The sequence below is a fragment of the Macrobrachium nipponense genome, chromosome 21 (assembly GCF_015104395.2).
Source record: "Macrobrachium nipponense isolate FS-2020 chromosome 21, ASM1510439v2, whole genome shotgun sequence".
Lineage (NCBI taxonomy): Eukaryota > Metazoa > Arthropoda > Malacostraca > Decapoda > Palaemonidae > Macrobrachium > Macrobrachium nipponense.
This window is the reverse complement of record NC_087212.1, coordinates 19,211,867-19,235,853: the sequence shown is the minus strand read 5'-3', so window position 1 is coordinate 19,235,853 and position 23,987 is coordinate 19,211,867. Positions and strand designations below refer to the sequence as shown.

The 23,987-nt window shown below is 48.2% G+C and overlaps 1 protein-coding gene across 8 annotated transcripts in view; it reads left to right on the top strand.

Annotated features, from left to right (window-relative positions):
• The window catches only part of LOC135197822 (zinc finger Ran-binding domain-containing protein 2-like), a 210,659-nt gene that overhangs the window by 11,213 nt on the left and 175,459 nt on the right, over positions 1-23,987 (top strand). For 7 of the 8 annotated variants that reach the window (XR_010310667.1, XR_010310668.1, XM_064224964.1 and 4 more), the window contains exon 2: positions 12,731-12,783. The exons of the other annotated variant lie outside the window; for it this stretch is intronic. Coding sequence is in view for 4 of the 7 variants with exons in the window: in XM_064224964.1 (XP_064081034.1) it covers positions 12,731-12,783 (53 nt within the window). In the remaining 3 variants the exon portion in view is untranslated. The remainder of the gene's footprint in view (positions 1-12,730; positions 12,784-23,987) is intronic. 8 annotated transcript variants of the gene reach the window in all.

Genomic DNA, 23,987 nt, shown 5'->3' with positions numbered 1-23,987 from the left:
TTATGAATCTTGAGATCCTTCTCTCGATTCATATGTGAAGACGTAGGTTGCATTCAATATCTACCTTCGTCTTCAATGGTACATACTGTTGTTTCTCCTTAGCGGAGATTCAACAAACATGAGATGTTTTACCTTCAGGGACCTCGGTCTCTAGAAGGTAATTGACTTTCGCCTGTTGGGTACATGCCTTAAGAGAATCATCAAACCTCGCTGTCCGGCATTGGTGACAAACAAATACATCATTTGTTTGGTCTCTCGGCATAACCCTTTAAAGGCGAAGGTCACGTGACTTACTCGGATGCTTTGACAACTTGCCTCCTACCGAACGCAGTCAGTCGGCAGCTGTCAGAGCGCCCGAGTCAGTTACGAATTACGCTGTTGACTTAGTTCGGTTGTTACACAGCAACCATGACTTCGTTTTAATAGCTTGTCACAGTACCCATACCATTGACACCCACCATGGAGTGTCGGTGTCCTATCCACTACCGAGAACTTCGCTGCATGGGATAGGAGGATGCGAGAGACTTCGTTGCTAACGGACAGACCAGTATGGGTACTGGACATCACCGAAGTAGAGAAGAGGGATAGGTCATGCGACTATTTCCTTCTTTTCCTCTGAGGAACTGCATGACTTCTCCTGCGAAGTCAGGCACCCAGGGGATGGGGATCCGTGACGCTCGATTTCGTACCGAACTTCGTAGCGAAGACTCAAACCCTTCGGTCCCTGACGATTGGTTCGAGTCGTTCACAATCCCCTCCCTAATGGACTTCACCGCCTTCGATGCGAAGGAAATGCTGCCTTGTCCACAAGAACTTCTCCTTGGCGCAGGTACTGAAGGCAGGGGTCTGGTCCAACCAGACCACATGCCCTTCCTTCTACCTTCGGGATATTGCCCACAGGTCCTTGGATCTTTTTCCTTGGGACCCGTGGTGGCTGCTCAACACGTTGTGTAGCGAACCCAGAACCCTCGCAGGCTGAACAGCATCGAGTCCTGGTGTGACCGTATAAGAATGGATGGTGAATGAGAGTGTGACTGGCTCCTCTTCCATCTTTTTTCTCCCCTCTACTGTGGTTAGAGGGACACGGTCGTCACCCTGCTGATAAGGACAAGATGCAGGTGAGCTACTCAACAGAGCCCCATCCTATCCCTTTCACTAGGGATAGGAGCGTATATCCACCACTTCCTCCAACAAGGGGGAGGAAGTGGATGCCAGCTTGAGACAACCCATACTTTATGTTGCCTCTTGCAAACAGGAACAAGTTCTTGATTGCTGGTACGAAGAGATACGCTTGCCTCTCTCTTAGTACTCGGCCCAGAGGTCTGACCATTGATCCTGCGGTGCACACCCCGATCAATCGGACAGAGGCTTGGATCCCTCCCTCGCTCTTACGACCAGGGAGGCATTCCAGGGATGGACGAACACCAGTCTGTTCATCAAAAAGACTCAGATTCCTCCCACCAAGAAGTGAGTCTTCCTATTGTTAAAGGACCGAGGTTTGTATTACGTATCGGACAAATGACAATTTGTCGAAAATTGCATTTTTCCTAACTATACAAACCTGAGGTCCTTTAACATAAAGTCCCTCCTCATGCCACCCCTCACTCTGCGTATTTTGCATGGGCCAAAAGCAAAAGTGATTTGTTTACCTCCCAGTCGCGCGCGCGCGACGATCGGACAAGCAGTTAACTACCGTTCTCCCTTGTTCGAAGCTTACGACCGTTCCAGCTGCCGCTAGCTACTCCTATTGTTAAAGGACCTCAGGTTTGTATAGTTAGGAAAAATGCAATTTTCGACAAATTGTCATTTTACAAAGGCCTCACGTGCTTATTTTAGTTCATATGGTGCTTTCAAATATCACATTATGTTGATGAAACTTCAATCTTTTGAATGGTATGCTTAAAGATGTAATTGTATTCTTGTTTCACCAATTAAATATCGAGTAAATAAGGCTGAGCCACGTGATGACAATGGGTCCACTGCGGTGACCACAGTGGAGCCATTGTCATCGCATGGTGGCACCCGCGTGATGTGCCGTTCGTAACCACAACCAAGCCACCATCTTTCCCAGCCTTCCCAGCACTCATTTGAACAATGTTAGTGTATATATATGTAATGTTTATTGACCTTACTCAAGATTGCAGTTGTAATCAGCACAATAAAACAACATTTTGTTGCCTATATTAGTGAAAGTATGAAACTTTTTATTCCCGGGGTCATGGTTTGAACTGAACTTCATTTTGTTCCGACACGGCATACAACCTTCGGTCCTTTTACAATAGGAAGGTACTAGCGGCAGCTGGATAGGTCGTAAGCTTTCGAACAAGGGGTTCGGTAGTTAACTGCTTGTCCGACAGGCGCGCGCGCGCGACTGGGAGGTAAACAAATCACTTTTGCTTTCGGCCTGCTGGCGTGTGGACGTGTATCATCGCTCTCTCTGCCCGCTTCATCGTCGTTTGCTTTCGCATGATTGTGTTTTTTCTTTTTCTATGTATCTAGTGAAACTGAATTGTAAGTACAATCATTTCATTGAATTCAATTGTGAATTAAAGGATCTTGGTTCACAACGCCCTCCGATTACCCGAGTGCCGGGACTGAAGGGCGTAATTGCGGGAATTCATTTTCCCAGAATGATCCTCGATGCTCGGTGCCGAGGGCGGGAGCGCTCGCTCCGAGCGTATATTGGGTTGGAAATGTGTAGATGAAAATCGTAAGTAAGTGCTCTTTTCATTTATATTTTTTTGACCTGTATGCCCGTTGCCGAGCGAATGCGCTCGACACGGAAACTTATTCAGTATGAAAGTGGAATCGCAAGTACAGTATTCTTTTTCATTTTCATATATTATTTTTATTGTAGCAATACTCAATTTGGATCAGTTTCCGAGCTTACCCGGAGATTGATCCTTCCCCCTTTGTATTTTTGAATGAAGTGAAATCGCAAGTGCAGTTCTTTTTCATTTTCATTTTTTATTGAGATTGCATTGTTGACTGGGATCAATGTTCCGCTATTCACGGGAATTGATCCTTCCCCTTTTTATTTAATGAAGTGAATCGCAAGCGCAGTAGTCTTTTCATTTTCATATATTTCTTGATTGCATCAATTCATTATGGATCAAGGTTTCCAGAAACCTTGATCCATAAAGGTAAGGAATGAAACCTTTCACCCTTGCGCTCGGTGCCGAGGGCGCGAATGCGCTCGATCCGAGCCCTTATTATTTGTGAAGTGAATTTTCATTTTGTTCCTTATTATTGATTGCATCAATATTATTTGGTTCAAGTTCCGCTCAGTCAGGGAATTGATCCTTATGCCTTGTATTCGTGCCGATGGCACGATAGCTAGGGCTCTTATTTTGTTGTTGGGTACATGGGTTACTGTGCGGGGGTGGGGTGGGGAACGAGACCCCCCCCGCTCAGTTCCCACAGATGGCTCTTCCCCTTAGGGGGGGGGGGAGGTTATCGGCGTTCTTCTCCTCGCCCGATCCGTCGAGCGCGGGGGAGGGCGCTCGGTGCCCGATGTACAATTGTATTAGGGGTCTTCCACTCGTTCGGGAGGGATCAAACCCCCGCACGAGGGGTTTCCCCCCCCATTAATCGCTACTACTATTATTTCCGCAGGTGCTACTGCCACGAGAGTGGACCTTGGTGAGGTATGGGCGTCCTTCCAATTGCAGAGCGTGCTGGTGTCCAGGGGCTGCGGTTCTATGTATGGGCCTACTGCGGTCACCCATGGAGTGGTGACCACGCAACCAGGTGACGACGTCCCTCCTCACCTGTGTACTCGCCTCACGTGGTAACAGTCTTGCCTACAGCCGCTGTGAGTGCCGTTCGCCGTACCGAGAGGGGGCGTGCCGCCGCCGCTCGTGGTTGCCGCGCTGCAGCGACCACACTTCCGCTGCCCTAGAACTCGCCCCTGGACCTGCCGCCGGTACCAGGATGTTGCTGGCTGCTGCTCCACTTCCTGTGTTTCCGGTGCTGCCTGCCGTACCTGCCGATTCTGCCTGCCGTTGCTGCGCTGGCTGTTCCTGCCGTTGCTATGCTGGCTGTCCCTACCGATGATGTGCTGGCCGTGACTGCTGTTCCTGAGATCCCATACCTGCTGATGTTCGTCCCTGTTCGTGGTGGTACTACCCCAGACTTTGGTCTGTCTGTACAGGTGCGTCCGGGCCCTGTAGCTTCGGCTACAGCAGCCCCGGCTCCGCCCTGGATAGCAGATCTTACGTCTGTCCTGAGGAAGCTGACGAAGAAGAGGAGGAAGGTGTCGTGGTCGTCGTCTTCATCTCTTCATCGTCGTGAGGGCCGCCCGCCTCTTCCCCTTACGACCTTCTAAGAAGGCTTTACAGCCGAGGAAGGAACAAGAAGGTCGCCTCCTCCCTCCTAAGAAGCTTCCTCGTGGGAGCTTCTCGGGACCCGTCTCACCTCAGGTGGGACGGGAGGGTTCCTTCCGCTGGTCCTCCTGCTCCTTCGGGAGCGGGGCCCGTCTCTTCTTCCCCAAGGAAGAAGACTACGGGGACCAGAGGGGTACCTGGCTAACACCGGTACTTGTTCCTCGCCTGGTGGTCAGTGGTTCTGCCACTGCATCATGGGTTCCGTCTCGCCGTCCCGTTTCGCCGGGACGGTACCGAGTGTACGGTCGCCAATACCAGCGACCGTGCAGCCAGGAACCAGACCTCTGAGTCCGCTCAGCGTCAGGTTCACGGCACGGGGCGGAAGACTGGTGACAGCCGCTCATGGCGACTCTCACCGAGAACCAGCTCTCACTCTCGCGGTGAAACAGCTGGCTACCCGGGGACGTGACGGTCCACGACCGCACGGGCTGAGGCTGGGAAGAGGTCCTCCCGTTCGCCGGTGCCAGCCACGGCTGGAACCAGCGACGTGACGTGCCGTGAGGACAAGCACCGGTCTCACTGCGACGCAGTGGAGCCTGCAGGTCGCCTGACCGTCGCTCTAACAGAGAGCGATCGGGTACGGCAAACCAGCACCAGCTCTTCTGACACTCGAGATCAGTGCCGCTGTGCTCAGTCCAGCCGTTCTCCACAGCGAGACGGTCGACCAGGCCTGCAGCTCGATCGTCACCGCGGGTTGACGATCGCTGCAGCCCTCCAAGCCTGCTGGTCGTGCCAGCGAGCGACGAGGGAGCGTCAGGTCTGCCTCTTCCCGTACCTTCAACCTCCTCGGGTTACACCGGGGAGGAGCGAGGTATTGAGGAGTGATCGTGAGGGGTGCGCCCCTCATGATCCCACCACGACGCCCTACGTGCCAGGCACGGTTCTTGGACCGGCCAGGACGTATGCGCAGTGGATGGGGAAGACCGAGAGGGCTGTCGCTGTTCCCCCTTCTTAGGAGGAGGGTTCTCGGAATATGCTCTTGTTCGAAGGGCTTAACGGTCCCACTCTGCAAGATGCTGTGACTTCCGAGATCCAGAGGAACTTTGCCGAGGTTACGGCGCTGATTCGTCAGCACAATGACCTCGGGAAGGATCGCCGCTCCCACCAGCAGAGCCACGTCTCGGCTCGAGTCGTTTTGGGGCCCGAGAGGGAATCCAAATCGACGGTGGGTCTGCCGCGATCGGAGCTTGCCGACTGGGTGGAGCCAGGTAGTCTCTCGTCTCCGGACAAGGAGGCTCTCTCGGTTCTGGACGGTCGAACAAGCTCCTTCACCTCCTCTACTGCGACAGAGGCGTTTCTACGTGTCTTCGGACATCGTATTTATATATCCCTTCGGTCCTCCTGAGGTTTCGACCTCGACGAGGGACTGAATGAGTCGGAGCGGTATCGGCTCGCTCCTGTCAGGTGTCGATCAGCCCCACCCAGACGACGTTCACAGTGGCGGCAGACCCTTACCTACAGTAGAGTTCGTAACCCTTCCTCGGGAAAACGTTTTTCTCCTGACGATACGTTTTCCCAGACTCTGAGAGGCCATCGCCGCAAGGCGATGGCTGCTCCTGCTCTTCTCCAACTGCTAGTTCCACTGGGAAGGCGAGCGAGTATCCAATTCCTCCCCCATTCCCTCTCTCCTTACGGCTACGAGGGAAAGGGGAGGGATCCTACAGAGATTTCTCTGTAAGATCCCACGTTAGGGGCTGCGCTACCGGGGGGAGGGGGGACCTTCGGTCCTACCTGACGTAAGAGCCCCGGTCCCCTTGAGGAGGGATCCTGCCAGCCATTGGGACCCGGTCCAACAGCAGGCGTACGTTCCAGGGGCATCGAAGGACGTAGCATGGAGACAGGAGATCAAGACCATGCTGAGCAAGAGAGCTGTAGAAATCGGTACGGATCAATCACCGGGCTTTACAGCCGACTCTTCCTGGTGGAAAAGTCTACAATAGGCTGGCGCCCAGTGATAGATCTCTCTTCCCCGAACCGGTTGGTTCGCCAGACCCGGTTCACGATGGAGACGGCACGCTCAGTGCTCGACTCTATCAGGGAGAACGATTTCATGCTTGCAGTGGACTTGAAGGATGCGGATCTACAAATACCCATCCATCAGTCCTCCAGAAAGTACCTCCGCTTCAATCCTCGACGGGACGGTGTACCAGTTCAGGCCACGTTGCTTCGGTCTCTCAACCGCCCCACAGGTGTTCCGCGAGTGTTTCACTCTGGTGTCTGCTTGGGCCCATTCGCACGGGATACGTCTGATGAGGTATCTCGACGATTGGTTAGTCCTGGCGAGCTCCCGCTCGCAGTTGCTACAGGACAGGGATCGACTGCTCGAGTTCTGTCGCGATCTGGGGATCGTTCTGAACTTCGAAAAGTCCGATCTCGAGCACAAGCAGAGGATGAAGTACCTGGGTATGCTGATCGACACGGTAGCAGATTCAGGGAGGCAGCCAACCAGTTCCTGTCTCGGCAGGAACAGGTAGCTCAGCAATGGCAAGTCGTGATCGGACACCTGTCGTCACTCCGGAACCAGTCCCTAACGGGCGTCTTCACCTGCGGTCTCTTCAGGGAGACCAAAGGAGAGTTGGTCACAGGCGACGGATCCCCCGAGCCTTCCATGGTCACTGACACAGGAGGTGAGGCAGGACCTAGCCAGGTGACTGGACGACAGGAACCCCTTAAGAGAGTGCCTCCGGGTACTCTCCCCCCGGACATGCAGCTGCTCTCAGACGCATCGACCGAGGGATGGGGTGCAACCACCTGGAAGAGTTGCGGACTTCAGGAGTGTGGTACGAGAACGACAAGCACCTTCACATCAATGTACTGGAACTAAAGGCAGCGTTCCTCGCTCTCCAAGAGTTCCAGGACCGCTTGATGGGACACTCAGTGGTGTTGATGTACGACAACACCACGGTGGTGGCTTACGTCAACAAACAGGGGGGGCCTAGTGTCTCTCCCGTTGTATCAGTTGACTCGGCAGGTGCACGAGTGGGCCGAGGCACACTCAATAGAGCTGTCGGCACGCTACATTCCAGGGAAGGAATGTAGTAGCAGACACGCTCAGCCGTCGGGATCAGGTGATAAGGACCGAATGGTCTCTACACCAGGACGTGGCGGAAAGGCTCTTCGACCTGTGGGGGCGCGACCAGTCGAGGATCTGTTCGCCATCCGGCACATCAGGAAGCTCCAGGTGTTCTTCTCGGCCGCCGGATCCATGGGCAGCTGCAGAGGACGCTCTTCAACACCCGTGGGACAACCTCTTCGCCTATGCCTTTCCCCCGTTCAGCCTGATTCACAAGGTGATCAGTCGAGCACTGGTCATCCCGAATCTCAGGATGATCCTGATGGCTTCCAAATGGCCACAGGCCATTTGGTATCCGGACCTGCTGGCTCTTCTCGCAAGAGAACCGAGAGAGATTCCCCATTGGCACAACCTTCTCGGCCAGCCACACGTCGAGCGGTGGGTACCAACCGAGCAGTCCAGTCCCTACGTCTTCACGGCTGGCTGTTATCCACCTTCTCTTGCGTACGAGAAGCTTTTTTCGTAGCGCAGCAACAGAGATGGCTGGAAACGTCCGTCAGTCCTCTGCAGCTGTGTACCAGGGGAAGTCGGCCGTCTTCGGTGGTTGGTGTCGTAGACGGGGCCTATCTCTTCTCAGAGCCAATCTTCAGCAGGTAGCGGATTTCCTCGTTTTTTCTTCGCCGAGGAAGCTCCTCTAAGTTCCCACAGTCAAGGATACAGAGCCGCCTTGTCGCTCCTCCTGAAACTGACGGGATTGGACATCTCGAACTCGTTCGAGATCTCCTTGCTTAGGAGCAGCTTCCAAAGGTCTTGCCAACCCAGGGAAATCAAATGACCCTCGTCTTGCTGGACCTGGCATCGGCGAAGAGAGTACGGGAGCGTCATGCAGATAATGATGCGGATGAGATGCTGCTTTGTCCTGGGAGGACGCTACGTCGCTATCTGAAGAGAACTCGACACCTCGGGCCTGAGTGTCGACGCCTCTCCGTTAGCAAGGGGTCAACAAGAAAGAAGTATCAAGAACACTCTTTCGTCCTGGCTGCGTGAGGTCTTCAGGAGGGCGTAGGAGGCTGATGGCAGTGACGACATCCGTACGTCCCGTCCGAGAACTCACGAAGTCAGAAGTGTTGGCCCCTCGTTGGCGTTTCGTAAGAACTTCTCCGTGGCGCAGGTATGGAAGGTGGGGTCTGGTACAACCAGACCACCGGCAACTTCCTTATACCTCTTGGATATTGCCCATAGGTCCTTGGATCGGTTTCCTTAGGACCTGTGGTGGCTGCTCAACACGTCGTCTAGCTAACCCAGACCCTAGCAGGCTGAACAGCATCGAGTCCTGGTGTGACTGTATGAATAGATAGTGATGAGAAAGTGACTGGCTTCTCTTCTATCTTTTCTTCCCCTCTACCTGTGGGTAGAGGGATACGGTCATCACCCTGCTGGATAAGGACGAGATGCCGGTGAGCTATATGACAGAGCCCCATCCTATCCCTTTCACGAGGGATGGGAGCAGAATATCCACCACTTCCTTCTACGGGGGGAAGTGGATGCCTACAAGAGTCAAAACCATGACTTTAACTTTGCTCCTGTACAGGAACAAGTTCTTACATTGCTGGTACGAAGAGATACGCTTGCCTCTCTCTTAGTACTCGGTCCAGAGGTCTGACCATTGATCCTGCGGTGCACACCCCGATCAATCGGACAGAGGCTTGGATCCCTCCCTCGCTCTTACGACCAGGGAGGCTTCCAAGGTTGGGCGAACACCAGTCTGTTCACAAAAGACTCAGATTCCACCCACCAAGAAGTGAGTCTTCCTATTGTAAAAGGACCGAAGGTTTGTATGCCGTGTCGGAACAAATGACAATTTGTCTAAAATTGCATTTTTCCTAACTATACAAACCTGAGGTCCTTTTACACATAGCCCCACCTCATGCCACCCCTCACTCTGCAGTTTTTGCTTGGGCCAAAAGCAAAAGTGATTTGTTTACCTCCCAGTCGCGCGCGCGCGCCTGTCGGACAAGCAGTTAACTACCGAACCCCTTGTTCGAAAGCTTACGACCTATCCAGCTGCCGCTAGTACCTTCCTATTGTAAAAGGACCTCAGGTTTGTATAGTTAGGAAAAATGCAATTTTAGACAAATTGTCATTTTACCTTGTAATCGGTGGTTTTACCCTTACTGCTATCGCAACTGAAACTCCACAGTGCTGCCACGTTCTTACTGACAGCACACATTAACGAGAAAATCAGCGGTCTGCAGATTTGCACTCACTCCTTCTCCTGTTACACCTTTCAAACCTTTTACTGTCAATTTCCGTTTAAGCACCGAATGGCCTTATACAGTAGCTAGTTGCCCCAGTGCTTGCGCATTACACGTTTCAAACCTTTTACTGTCAATTTCCGTTTAAGCACTGAATGGCCTTATAGCTAGTTGCCCCAGTGCTTGGCATAATGCCAAAAATCTATATAGTACTATAAATCAAATCAATCTCCTTCATTATTTGGTACGTATTTATATATAAGCATTCTGCATCGTTCGTCCCCGCAAATACGAAAGCCACCAGGAATTGGTGTGTCAAATGTATTTCGCCATGTTTAGTACGAGCCCCTGGGGGTTAATTACAGTCATCCAAATAAATATTACTTAACATTTTTGTTCAGGAGGTAAAACTGCATAGAAAAACTGCAACTGTCATAGTCTAGGCCGCCGCAGAATAGTAATGTAGATCTACCCAGTATTTTTTTAATAGGTAGGAAGCAGCTTTATAGACTGGTGGAATCATGAATACTACATAGGTAGCTAGCCTATACTAATCATTGTGATTCTCAAATCCATTACCCCAAACCTTCAGTTCAAGTGAAATTGTGTGAAAAATGAGAAGGAATTTGGGTCAAGTCTCAAAATTCCTAATGCCAGTATCTTCATCTCTGTCAAATGTGATGTGAATTGCCCAAATTTTATTACTTCTGCTGTCTAAATTTTACAATAAGTACCTACTAGTGTGTTGCTGAGTAAGTAGAATATGACAAGAGGCTATTCATCATTTTAGGTGAGGCGTACCTGATACCAGATTTTGATATTGGAGTTTTTTGTATGTGTGGAAGTCTCCTTAATACCTAGGTATGCTTAGTACAGAATTTTTGTAGGATTTGCTGCAGCTAAAATATTTAAAGACTGTAGTTTGATATTATGTATATGTGGCTAATACTACCCAGATTCCTTTGTGTTCCCAGTAACAGCAGAAATAAAGGAGGACCTGGTATGGTGGAATTCAAGAGCAAGACTTTCGGAAGGGAAATCTCTCTTTCCTCTGAGCCCTGACCTAGTGTTTTATTCAGATGCCTCGGACCTACATAGGTTTGGGAGCTTTCCTGGGAGACAAGGAAATCTCAGAGGTTTGGACTTAGGAACAAAAGAGCTGGTACATAAATAAATGTGAAGGAGTTAATAGCCATCTACTGGGGAAGAACAAAAGAGCTGGTACATAAATGTAAAGGAGTTAATAGCCATCCACTGGGGATTGAAAGCCTTTTCTACAGAGTGATAACATTCTACTCAGACAACACAACAACTCTGTCCTATGCTATAAGGAAACAGTGGGGTAACCACTCATTCACTCTGTGTGAGACAGCAAGAGCCCTGCTCTTATGGGCACATTAGAATCGTACATTGATTTTAACAAGGCTTATTCAAGGCAAATTCAGTGTGTTGGTGGATGAACTGAGCTGCCGGAAGCAAGTTCTCCCCACAGAGTGGATGCTAGATCCTAGTGTGTCTCGACCTGGAAGTTGTGAAGCAAACCAGTACTGGACCTTTTTGCCAGAGCCAAGAATCATAGCTTCCCCCTTTACTATTCACCAGCCCCGGATCCTCTCACATGGGCAACAGATGCAATGCTGGTAAAGTGGTCAGACAAGGACCTGTACGCCTTTCCTCCATTCAAGATGGTGAGAGAGGTCATCAACAAGTCCCGATCTCATAAAAACCTCATGATGACGATAATTGCTCCTTACTGGTCGGCTCAGGAGTGGTTTCTGGATTTCTTGGAATTACGGACTTTCCAAGACTTACCACAAAATACCAGTCTGTTCAGACAACACCATTTTAGATATTTTCACCAAGGACTGTCCACTCTCGCTCTGACATCATTCCGACTGTCAGGGGACTTCTGCGAGTGAAAGGCTTTTCAAGACTAGCTGCAAAAGCTATTGCACATTGCAGAAGACTGACGTCCAGTAATGTGTATCAAGCAATGTGGGCAGTCTTTCGGTCCTGGTGTAGGAGAAATAACACCTCTTCTATTAAAATGCCTATTGGAGAAATAATGGATTTTTTTGCTATATTTGAGATCCTCAAGGGGCTTGTCTACATTCACTATTAAAGGATACAAGGCTGTGCTAAACTATATTTAAGTATAGGGGTATGGACCTCTCCGCCAACAAAGATTTCTCAGATTTGATAAGATCCTTGGACGTGACAAAGCAGAAAGAGAGTGAAGTTTTATCTTGGAAGATAGATGTGGTACTTAAATGGCTCTCGGAGCCAAGTTTTGAGCCTCTTTGTTTTGCATCTTTCAGAGGAGTGATGTGGTAGTTACATTTGACAACATCTTCGAGGGTTGCGTGAGAGGGAGTGAGAGAGTAAGTGAGAGTGTCATTGGGTTGTTTGTAATTATCAGGAATAATTGAGAGTTTAAATGTTTTTGTATGTTTGATGTGTCGTGTTCATGTTTGATGTTGGTGTTGCTGTATGGTAGTGTGTAAGTGCATATGTGTTTTTCTGAAATGTTAGTGAGCGAGCTATCGAGAGAGAGAGAGAGAGAGAGAGCGTAAGTGGTGGATGAATAGTTAGTGATGGTTTGCTTGTTGGGTGATCATTTTGGGTTGTCTACTGGCGGTTGCCGAGTCAGTCTTGGATCAGTGTTAGTACTAGACATATGATTTTGGCAGCAGTCTTGGATATTGTTGATGGTCAGTTGCGTTGTGTTTCTGAATTTAATTATTGTTTGATTTGCTTAGAGTTGTTGTGCCTGTGTTGTTGAGTTTGTAGTGCTTGTGTGTTGGAAGGTTGTTGAGCTTGTGAGTTTCTGTGGAGTTGTATATGAGTAGTTGTGAAGCAGTAAACCATGTACGTATATTGCAAGTAAAGGAGTGGTGATTTTTGTAGAGTAATGTCTTAATGATTTTATGATGATGAGTTTGGTATGACTGTAATTGTGTATCATTAAGGTGTACTATTTTAAGGGCACTGAAAAGGTGTAATTACATAAACAAAGTACATAGTACTGTTTAAGCATGGTACTGAATAGTTTTAAAAGTTTCTTTCTTTTTTTTCAGATGTGCTAATGTTAACTTTGCTAGAAGAAATACCTGTAACAGATGTGGCAAAGGTAAGAATTGTCCAGTTTTCTATTATTATAGTTCTTATGAATGGGTGATGCCAATTTTCCTGAATCTTTTTGCTGTAACACAAGAAGGAAGAGTCGAAACCCTCCTATGCTCTCTCTTGCTATAAAACGACTTCCACTGCTCTTTAGGCCATGCCTGGCATTCCGTGCAAGGATTCGTTATTACAAAAATTTGAACGGCACCTACTACACGTGATGTGGGGATCAGTCACCGCCGAAGCCAAAAAACGAGAACATGGAATACAGGTGGTCCCCGGGTTATGACGGGGGTTCCGTTCTTGAGACGCGTCGTAAGCCGAAAATCGTCGTAAGCCGGAACATCGTCAAAAATCCTAAGAAAACCTTACTTTTAATGCTTTGGGTGCATTGAAAACTATGTGAACTGCATTCTTATGGCATTTTTCATCATAAAAACCTTCAAATATAGATTATTTTGCATTTTGTTCATGAAACTTACCTGACAGATATATATATAGCTGTATTTTCTGAAGTCCGACAGAATTTCAAAACTCGCGGCACACGCAGTGAGCGGCCAGGTGGTAGTACCCATTTCCGCCGCTGGGAGGCGGATATCAGGAACCATTCCCATTTTCTATTCATATTTTTTCTGTCGCCGGTGCTGTAAACAACTGTTTGCAGTACCTCCACCTAGGATTTTTGGATTTACTCGTATTTAAGTATCTGGATTGTCTTTTGGTTATTGATTCTGGATTGTTGGATTGGCATACGCAATAGTGGACTGTTTTTTGATTTTGGATTGGCTTTTCTGTAAACGTGATGTTTGGATCAAGTGCAGTGAGTTTCAGAGTGTGTGTGAAGAGTGATTGTAAGGTGAGGCTACCTAAATCATCGGTAGATCCCCACACAGTATGTATGGGGTGTAGGGGGCATGTATGTTTGTTGGATGATCGGTGCAATGAATGTGAAGGATTGACCGATGATGGATGGAAGGTGTATGATTCCTATTGGCGTAAATTGGAACGCGATAGGATCAGGAGGTCTTCCTCCAGGAGCGGTTCTACTAAAGGTAAGGGAACTAACATTTCACCTGCTTTTTAACACCTATAGAATTTGTCTCTCCTAAACCTGTGATGTTGCCTTCGGGCCCTGATTCTGTCTGGAGAAGGTAATGCTCTTTCTCTGATTTTGGAGTCGTTGCGTACTCTTGAATCAAAAGTGTTGGCCTTAGAAACTGGCTCGGTGAAAGTGTGTGATCGTGCCCCTAGTGTTGTGGAGGGGGCGTCAGATCGGCCCCATAATGCCTCTAGGCCTAGACCGCTGTCGGACTCCCAGGACTCAGGGAGTGGATATGTCGAAAGCCGCAAGAGGGTTACGGGGGCTCCCCACCGATCTGGCGTCCCTTCGGCAGGCCATGTTGCAAGTTCCCAGGCTGCCAAGGAGCGCGCACGGGCGCGTATCCTTAAGGACTGTTTTTCGTCCTCCGAGGCGTCCTCCCCGCGCAAGGGGTGGAGCGCTCAGAGAGACTTGCGTCCTCTGAAAAGGACTTTTCGTAGTGAGGACGCTTCACGTCCTATCTCTCCAGTTTCTTTGCGCTCTTCTCCGGATGCGTATGACGCCTTTCCGCCTCAGAAGAGAGGTATGATGTCATCCGGTGATGACGCCGAGATGCGCTACAGTCGCGCTTTGGAGAAGCAGGTAGCTGTACCTGTGAGAAGGAAGGAGGCGTCCCCTCGCCCCTCGTCTTCTCGCAGGCTCAGTCCTGCTCCTTCTGTTGGTTCTTCGCCTACGAAGAACATCCTTTAGTCCCTTCAGGACCAGTTATCTTCTTTGATGGCTCAGAGGACTCGCCCAGCAGCAGTCGAGCCTAAGCGGAGGAAGGACGTCGGGCTGCCTGTCAAGAGGACGAAGCAGTCTCCTTCTCCCTCTCCGCGTTCGTCTCTTTCTCCGAATGCGTCTCCTTCGGTTCATCGCCGATCTCGTACTCCTGGTAGGAAAGCTGGTCGTCAGGATGCTTTCGTACCCTCTCGACGTCATGGGCAGGCTGCTCGACGAGACACTCAGGATGTTTTTGAGGACGCTCAGCAGGACGCTTCGGAGGTCGCCGAGCAGGAAGAGGACGTGCAGCAGGACGCTCGTATGGACGCTCGGAGTGACGTGTCTCCTTATAAGGAGTTCGTTAGCGTTCGGAAAGACGCGTTAACTTCGAATTCTGTTCGCTCGTGTAAGAAGCGTAAGGACCCTTCGGTTGGAAGTAAGGCAGTCTCAGTCGTCTCGAAGGACGCTCAGCGCCGTCAAGACGCTCTGCCTCCTCCGAGCAGTAAGGATCGTCATAAGGACGTTGGCTTGGATGAGGCTTCTGCTTCTAAGCAGCGGGGGTCTTTGATCAAGGCCAGACCCGCTGGACGTACGCCCTCTCCGGAGGGGCGGTCTCCTATTCCTCTTAGGGAAGAAGGAGAGTTGAGTAGTCCGGCGGACTCGATTGAAGAGGAACCTTCTTCTGTTTCCTCGCTGGAAAGGTTTGTTTCCTTGGGAAGACTGCACCTCAGGCCTCTCCAGTTTTTCCTTTTGGACGAATGGAAGGCCAAGAACGATCTGAATGCGATCTTGAAGATCTCAGAGTCGGTGAAAAGCCATCTAAGATGGTGGCTCGATCCTCAGAAGTTGCAAGAGGGCTTATCCCTAAATCTTCTGAGCCCCGACCTAGTGTTGTTTTCAGACGCTTCCATTTCGGGCTGGGGAGCAACACTAGGAGGGGAAGAAGTGTCAGGCTCCTGGAGAGGGGAACAGGCAGTCTGGCACATCAATGTGAAGGAACTGGCAGCGATCTTCCTGTCGCTGCTGTTCTTCGAAGAAAAATTGATAAACAAAGTTATCCAAGTCAATTCGGACAACACCACAGCCCTCGCATATTTGAAGAATCAGGGAGGAACACACTCCCGGACTCTGTTTCACCTGGCAAAGGAGATTCTGCTGTGGGCAAAGGTGAGAAAGATCACGATCCTGACGAGATTCATCGCAGGAGTGCAGAACGTCAGGGCGGACCTTCTCAGTCGACAGGACCAAATCCTGCCGACAGAATGGATCTTGCATCAAGATGTGTGTCAGGAGCTTTGGAAGTTGTGGGGACGTCCTCTGGTCGACCTAAATCTTCTGAGCCCCAGACGCTTCCATTTCGGGCTGGGGAGCAACACTAGGAGGGGAAGAAGTGTCAGGCTCCTGGAGAGGGGAACAGGCAGTCTGGCACATCAATGTGAAGGAACTGGCAGCGATCTTCCTGTCGCTGCAGTTCTTCGAAGAAAAATTGATAAACAAAGTTATCCAAGTCAATTCGGACAACACCACAGCCCTCGCATATTTGAAGAATCAGGGAGGAACACACTCCCGGACTCTGTTTCACCTGGCAAAGGAGATTCTGCTGTGGGCAAAGGTGAGAAAGATCACGATCCTGACGAGATTCATCGCAGGAGTGCAGAACGTCAGGGCGGACCTTCTCAGTCGACAGGACCAAATCCTGCCGACAGAATGGATCTTGCATCAAGATGTGTGTCAGGAGCTTTGGAAGTTGTGGGGACGTCCTCTGGTCGACCTATTCGCGACGTCGAGGACGAAGAGGCTTCCTCTGTATTGCTCCCCGGTCCTGGATCCAGGAGCAATCGCTGTGGATGCATTGCTCTGGAGTTGGACGGGCCTAGACCTTTATGCCTTCCCGCCATTCAAGATCATGGGGGAAGTCATGAGCAAGTTTGCGGCTTGAGAAGGGACAAGGTTGACCCTGATCGCCCCGATGTGGCCGGCAAGAGAATGGTTCACAGAGGTCATGTCATTCCTTGTAGACTTCCCAAGGACGTTGTCCTGGAGGAAAGATCTACTCAAACAGCCTCACTTCGAAAGGTATCACCAAAACCTCTCCGCTCTGGGTCTGACTGCGTTCAGACTATCGAAAAGTTGGCCAGAGCGAGAGGTTTTTCGAAGACAGCTGCGAAAGCAATCGCAAATGCAAGGAGAGCCTCTACAAGAGCTGTCTATCAATCGAAGTGGGCTTCCTTTAGGGCATGGTGTAGAAAGGAGGGAGTTTCCTCTTCCACGACCTCTGTGAGCCAGATAGCCGATTTTCTACTTTTCTTAAGAAACGTGCAGAAATTGGCAGTCCCGACCATCAAGGGATACAAGAGCATGTTGTCAGCAGTTTTTCGGCATAGAGGCCTGGACCTCTCTGACAACAGGGATCTTCACGACCTCTTGAAATCGTTCGAGACCACGAAGATTCCTCAGGCGAGACCGCCTGCATGGAACCTTGACGTGGTTCTTAGACTATTGATGTCAAGTCCGTTTGAACCTCTTCACTCAGCGTCTCTTCGGAACTTGACAAAGAAGGCTCTTTCCCTAACTTCTCTGGCGACGGCGAAGAGAGTTAGCGAAATTCAAGCTTTTAGTAGTCAAGTGGGCTTCAAAGGAGACAACGCTGTCTGCTCTTTTAAGTCCAACTTTCTTGGCTAAAAACGAGAACCCGTCTAACCCTTGGCCAAAGAGCTTCGAAATTAAGGGTATGTTGAGTCTAGTGGGCCAAGAACCAGAGAGAGTCCTGTGCCCTGTCAGGGCTCTCAAGTTCTATGTTCATAGAACGAAAGAGGTACGAGGTCCCTCAGGTAATCTCTGGTGCTCTGTGAAGAGACCGGAATTTCCTTTGTCAAAGAATGCGGTGGCTTTCTTTCTGAGGGACGTCATTAAAGAGGCTCATTCATCTTGCCAGAAGACTGATTTGAGCCTCTTGCGAGTGAAAGCTCACAAGGTCAGAGCTGTCGCTACCTCTCTTGCCTTCCAAAAGAATATGTCAATCAAGTACATCCTTGATGGCACCTTTTGGAGGAGCAATTCTGTATTCGCCTCACATTACTTAAGAGATGTGAGAACGATTTATGAGGACTGTAGTTCTCTTGGACCATACATTTCTGCAGACACAATGTTGGGGGCTGGAGGTAGCTCTTTCCCTATCCCTTAGTTAGGAGTTAGGTTAGTTTTTTAATATATTTTGTGTTTTTGGTTGTTGTGATCTTGTGTGAAGATCTCCCATCCATTAGGTTAGTTTTCATGGGGTTTTGTCTAGTTGGTCAGGTGGTGGTCAGTTGCTTCATAACCCTTGTATGTATGGTTCGATGGTCTTGTCACGTTGAGGTCACGTCCCCGTCGACGGAGCATCCAGAGTGCACCAGCACTACAGGTCTCCTCCTGGCTGGCAACTCTGATTAAGCAGAAGCAGGCTTAAGTGACAGTAATCACAGAGTCTACTTTGCTAACAGGTGAGGAACCAAGATGTACATTATCTACTTAATTTAGTTTCCTACAAATCCTATTCTGTCTCTTCCCACCATCCGAAGGTGGGATTCAGCTATATATATATCTGTCAGGTAAGTTTCTTGAACAAAATGTTATTGTTATAATACAATTAAGTTTGTTCATACTTACCTGGCCGATATATATAATTAAGGTGCCCACCCTCCTCCCCTCAGGAGACAGTGGCATTGATAAAATATGAATAGAAAATGGGAATGGTTCCTGATATCCGCCTCCCAGTTGCGGGAATGGGTACTACCACCTGGCCGCCCACTGCGTGTGCCGCGAATTTTGAAATTCTGTCGAACTTCAGAAAATACAGCTATATAATATATATCTGCCAGGTAAGTATGAACAAACTTAATTGCATTATAACAATAACATTTTTGGTGTCATATTTCATCTGCCAGATTAGCGTTGTAGGCGTCGTAACCCTGGAACATGCGTCATAACCCTGGAAATAACGTCTATTGACAAGCGTCGTAACCTCGGAACGTCGTAAGCTGACACCGTCGTAACCCGGGGACTGCCTGTACCTGGAATTCCGGGGCACACACGTTGACGAGGCTGAGAAGGAGCAGAAGAAGCCATAGTATCAGCCAAACACACACACACTAAACACAAGCAAAATGGGCAATGAACCCGGTAAAGGCCGAGAGAGGTTAACCACAACTCTCGCCCAGGCGGTTAAAGAAAAGACTGCGCACAGTGGCGTAGGTGAGTGGTCCTTGACCACTCTTCACCCGATCTAAGCATGGGTTGCCAGACATCACAAGATGCCTTGCTTTCATCTGTTTTTTAACTGGATCCAGCTAGGTGCTAGAAATTATCCTATTGTTAAGACCTCAGGTTTGTAGCTATGAAAAATACAAATTGTCTTAGGAAATTTGATATTTTTTAAATGCTATTGTTAATAAGATTTTTCTCTCACCTGTTGACTTTTCTTGACTCGGGAAAATATATGTTCCTTTGATGTTTTTCTCTCCATTTTAGGCTTTCATTAGACCAAAGTAGTATTATTAAAGGTATTAAATGCATACATTTATATGGAATTCACAAAATGCTAGTTACTTGCTAAAGCTTCCAAAGAATAAGATACATGTGTGTACGCACAGTAATAGGAGCCAAGAGATAAGGAAGTGAAGTACAGACATGAAAAGTAACATAGTAACAATAAATTGATGTGTTTTTAGAAAGAAATAGATGTAAGTAATTATGTGAGGAAAATTGGGGTAAAGAGTACAACACTTTAAACTACCAATGAGTCGGTAGAAAATTGCATGCACTTGAATTTGATCATGCTTATTTATCAGTGTTTGTTGCAGCAGGTTTTTGGAGAAAAATCTTAAGTTTGGACAAAGTATGCATTGATAATTCTCTCTCTCTCTCTCTCTCTCTCTCTCTCTCTCTCTCTCTCTCGTCTCTCTCTCTCTCTCTCTCTCTCTCTCTCTCTCTCTCTCTCTCTCTCTCTCTCTCTCTCTCTCTTTTTTGGGCTTCAGTTTTATTTTTAATGATTCCTATATGATTACTCCCTACACGATCATATATGGACTCCAGTCGAGTGCATGATAAGGCATTGGCTTGGAAGTGTTGTTCAGTCTTGCCCATCTTCCAACAAAGATTTCATCTCTGTTGTTTATACCAAACTCTGTGATGTGAAGTGTTGAGAAGTTTCCAACTTTATTGGTAGTGGTGTGTAGCTTTAAGAGTATTTTGAAGTGTTTCATGTTTCTGCCTTCACTATGGAAGAAAACAGGAACCATGGATTACGTCAATGCATGGGCAAAGACAAATCATGTGGGAAGTTCATGTCACCTGTGTTAGTCAAACCCCATTCAGTTTGCAGTTCTTGTAGGGGTCTTGAATATTCTAGGGAGGCCACCTTTGGTAAGTGTGAAAAGTGGTCGTTGTCTCAGTGGGAGAAAAGGCTTAGACAGAAGCCTACGCCCATGCCCAGAGAATCTTCCCCCCAACATCACTTGCATCCCTTCACCCTCTCCCTTGCTACCCAGCTGTACTCTGTCTCCATTACCCATCATGTCTGGTAGGAACCTTTTTCATATTACTACAGGTATTTTCCTACTTACGATGGGGTTAGGTTCCAAAAACCCATTGTTTGTTGGAAAAATCATATCCCAAATGTAGCCTAGCTTACAGTAAGGTAATCAGTACCATCTAAACCATCTATATTGTAGCCTAGCCTAAAGTACATAGTATACTCTATACATATACAATATATGGTAATTATTATCAGCTAATTCTGGAGGTTCATAGCAGATTGACTTATGATAATTCATTACAAAGAGAAATTGAATAACACTGAGAAACAGTGAGGTATATCTTATACATATACGGTAGCGTAGCCTACAGTATACGCTATACATATATGGTGTACTAGTAATTATATTAATATCAGCTAATTCTGCAGGTCAGTGCAGATTGACTTGTGGTAATTCAATACAAAAAGAAAGTGAATAAGAAGAACAAGAACCAGACTGTAATGTAAGGGGCACTCACCAAGATTCAGTCTCTTGTCGGCTTACGTGAATGGTGTCAGGCTGTTCATGAAAGACAAGGAGGATGATAAAGCTGCAGGACATCAACGCGTTCCTCTTAAGATAGTATTTATTTTTCTGTTAGTTCATGTGTTTCAAGGAAACAGCTGTTACGAGATGTACAGGATCGAGGCTCAAATGTGGGGGGAGGGGTGGCAGAAGGCGATGGCACTGGAGTTGTTCTCCTAAAGAAGTATTTCTCCATTATTGGTTACATAGTATGTTTTTTCATTCATAAATTACTCTGTAACGTGCAACAGTGTCTGGATGAGCTCTCTCAACTTAGCAAACCGTTCCATGTTCCCGTCCATTTTACTTAAAAGTTTCAGTCCATGCTCAAATGAGGCAAATACCTCTGCCAATGGTTTTGTCATAAACATTCGCTCTGGCTTTTCAATATCATTTTCCTCTTCTCTTTTTCTCTTCTGCAAGTGTAATTAAATTTTTTGCTATTAGCTCTACATCTTGCACACATTTGTGCGAATTCACAATAGCGCAAACTTTTTATTGGAACCTAACTACACTGGTACCTCGACATACGAAAGTCCCAGCTTACGAAAAATTCAAGTTACAAAAGTAAATACGAAGATTTTGTTGGCTCTACATACGAAAATAGTTCAGGTTACGAAAGGTGGTTGCTGTAAAGTCCCGAGATTCGCCCAGACCACCAATAATAATTTTAAAACTTGCGTGCCGCCAACTGAGTAGACTCGCCACCATCCTTCCGCTCTCCCATTGGTTCCTGATGCTAGTCACTGCCATAAGATCCTGCTCTCCTATTGGTCAGCATCTCTCTCATCGTGCTCTACGTAAAGGCGTCCTTTGCCCACTGCTTTGCACCAGCGTTTGTGTACGCACGGGGAATTCGTTCGTTCTATACGATTTCGTTTACTAACGTAAATTCATTTTAGTGATTTCGTTGTACTACTTTATCGTGTTGTGTGAAAACTTTAGTACATATACTACATAACTTAAGTGTGTACAGTATACGTAGTCATGGGTCCTATGAAAGTTGCTGAAGTTCACGAAAAGAAGAGGATGCTTTCTATGGAGACGAAGATGGAGATAATTAAAAAGTATGAAGCGGGCATGTGGTTGAGTGTGATGGCTAAGGAATATGGCCTAAATCCGTCGATGATAGGCACCATCCTTGAGCAGAAAGAAGCCATCAAAGCAGGTACACCTTCCAAGGGCGTGAAGATTTTGTCCAACAAGAGGAGCCACGTGCACGACGAGATGGAGAGGCTGCTTCTTGTCTGGATAAAAGACAAAGAAATTGCTGGCGATGCGATAACCAAGACGGCAATCTGCCACAAGACCAGCGCTATTTTTAGCGATTTGATCGCCCAGGCCGAAGATGACGGAGGAGAAGGGACATTGACGCCAACCCCAGACTTCAAGGCTTCTCATGGGTGGTTTGAAAAATTCTGGAAACAGAGTGGCATCCATTCGGTGGTGTGGCATGGGGAGGCGGCCAGCTCGGACACGAAAACGGCCGAAGTCTTTATTAAGATGTTTGACAAGGTGATGATCAAGGAAGGCTACAGTTCTCAGCAAGTCTTCAACTGTGATGAGACTGGCCTTTTTTGGAAAAAAAATGCCTCGTCAGACGTACATCACGGAGGAAGAGAAGAAGCTACCCTGGCATAAGCCTATGAAAGACAGGCTTACGTTCGCACTTTGTTCGAACGCCAGTGGGGATTGCAAGGTGAAGCCCCTACTTGTGTATCATTCGGAGACTCCTCGAGCCTTCAAGGCCCATAAAGTGCTAAAGGAGAAGCTTCCAGTGATGTGGAGGGCTAATGTGAAAGCCTGGGTAACGAGACTTTTGTTCACCGAGTGGGTAAATCTGTGTTTCGGCCCAACAGAGAAGAAATTCTTGGAAGAGAAGCGCCTCCCTCTGAAATGTCTGCTGCTGTTAGACAATGCCCCTGCTCACCCTCCTGGCCTCGAGGAAGATATCCTAGCAGAGTATTCTTTCATCAAGGTTCTTTATCTTCCGCCTAACACCACCCCTCTCCTCCAGCCCATGGACCAGCAAGTGATATTGAACTTAAAGAAGCTGTATACGAAACATCTTTTCAAGAGATATTTTGACATCTAGATACCATAAACCTCACCTTGCATAAATTTTGGAAGGAGCATTTCGATATCGTAATATGCATCAGACTCATAGATCAAGCTTGGCAGTAGGTTTCGAGGCGAACCTTGAATTCTTCGTGGAGGAAACTATGGCCTGATGCCGTATCTGCCCGAGACTTTGAGGGATTCAACGTGGGAGAAGCTGATGCAGATTCAGAAACAGTTTATGATCCTGAAACTGTTTCGCAACCAGATCTTGACGAGATCCACCGCTCCCTGACTGGTTGGTCCCTGTGGAGGGTCCCCGAGTTTGCGGCTCACTTGACAGTCCCACTAGCGGGTTGCTCCGCTCCACCACCGCCGGTTGTTCCCCCTGAGGTCTTAGTGGATCCTGCCCCGGTACCAGTGGCCCCCTTGGCGACCGCTTGTGGTGGGCAGACTCCTTTCCTTGTTGTCCCTCAACCTCCTTCTGCCCCGCAGAGGAGGCGGAGCCGTTCGCCCTCTCTGGTGCGCCCGGGTCAGTGGGAGTCCCATGACAGACCCACAGGTTCAGTCCGAGGCTCCTTTCCTAGAGGAGCACCTGTTCCCACTGGCGGCGGCTTTTGTGACTCCAAAAGTGCCCTACAGTCCCTGGAAGTCTTTAATACTGATCATCCCTTGGTGTTGAAGATCTTGCAGTGGATTTTCTTGCACCAGTATAAAGGGAGCATTGTTTCTTTTTGTTGGGTTCCTGCCCATGTGAACATATCGGGAAACGAAGAGGCAGACAAGCTAGCCAAATCAGCAGCGCAAACTTTGATACCAAGAAAATGCCCTGTTCCATATCGTGATACATTCTATGATATATGGAAATTCATCCAGCATTTATGGGTACTTCAGTGGGACAGAGTAGGCCTCAATAAAATGAAAGAAATTACTAGTCAGACACACTCTTGGAAATATGACCTAATACCAAGGAAGTGGGAGGTTGTATTGTGTAGATTACGTATTGGCCATACGCGTTTAACTCACGGCTATCTGATGGATGGGGAGAATGAGCCCTTCTGTGACGATTGCTTAGTTGCGCTGACTGTTATGCATTTTCTGGTTGAGTGTCCCAGTCTAGTGGAACTTAGGAATCGTTTTTCAGCTTATAGTAGTGAAGCAGATGGTAATTATAGCATCGCAAAACTGTTGGGAGAAAGCATATGTATTAATACCATTATCTCTTTTATTAAAGAAGCTGGTCTTCTCAAATATATCTGACAGCTGTGCTGT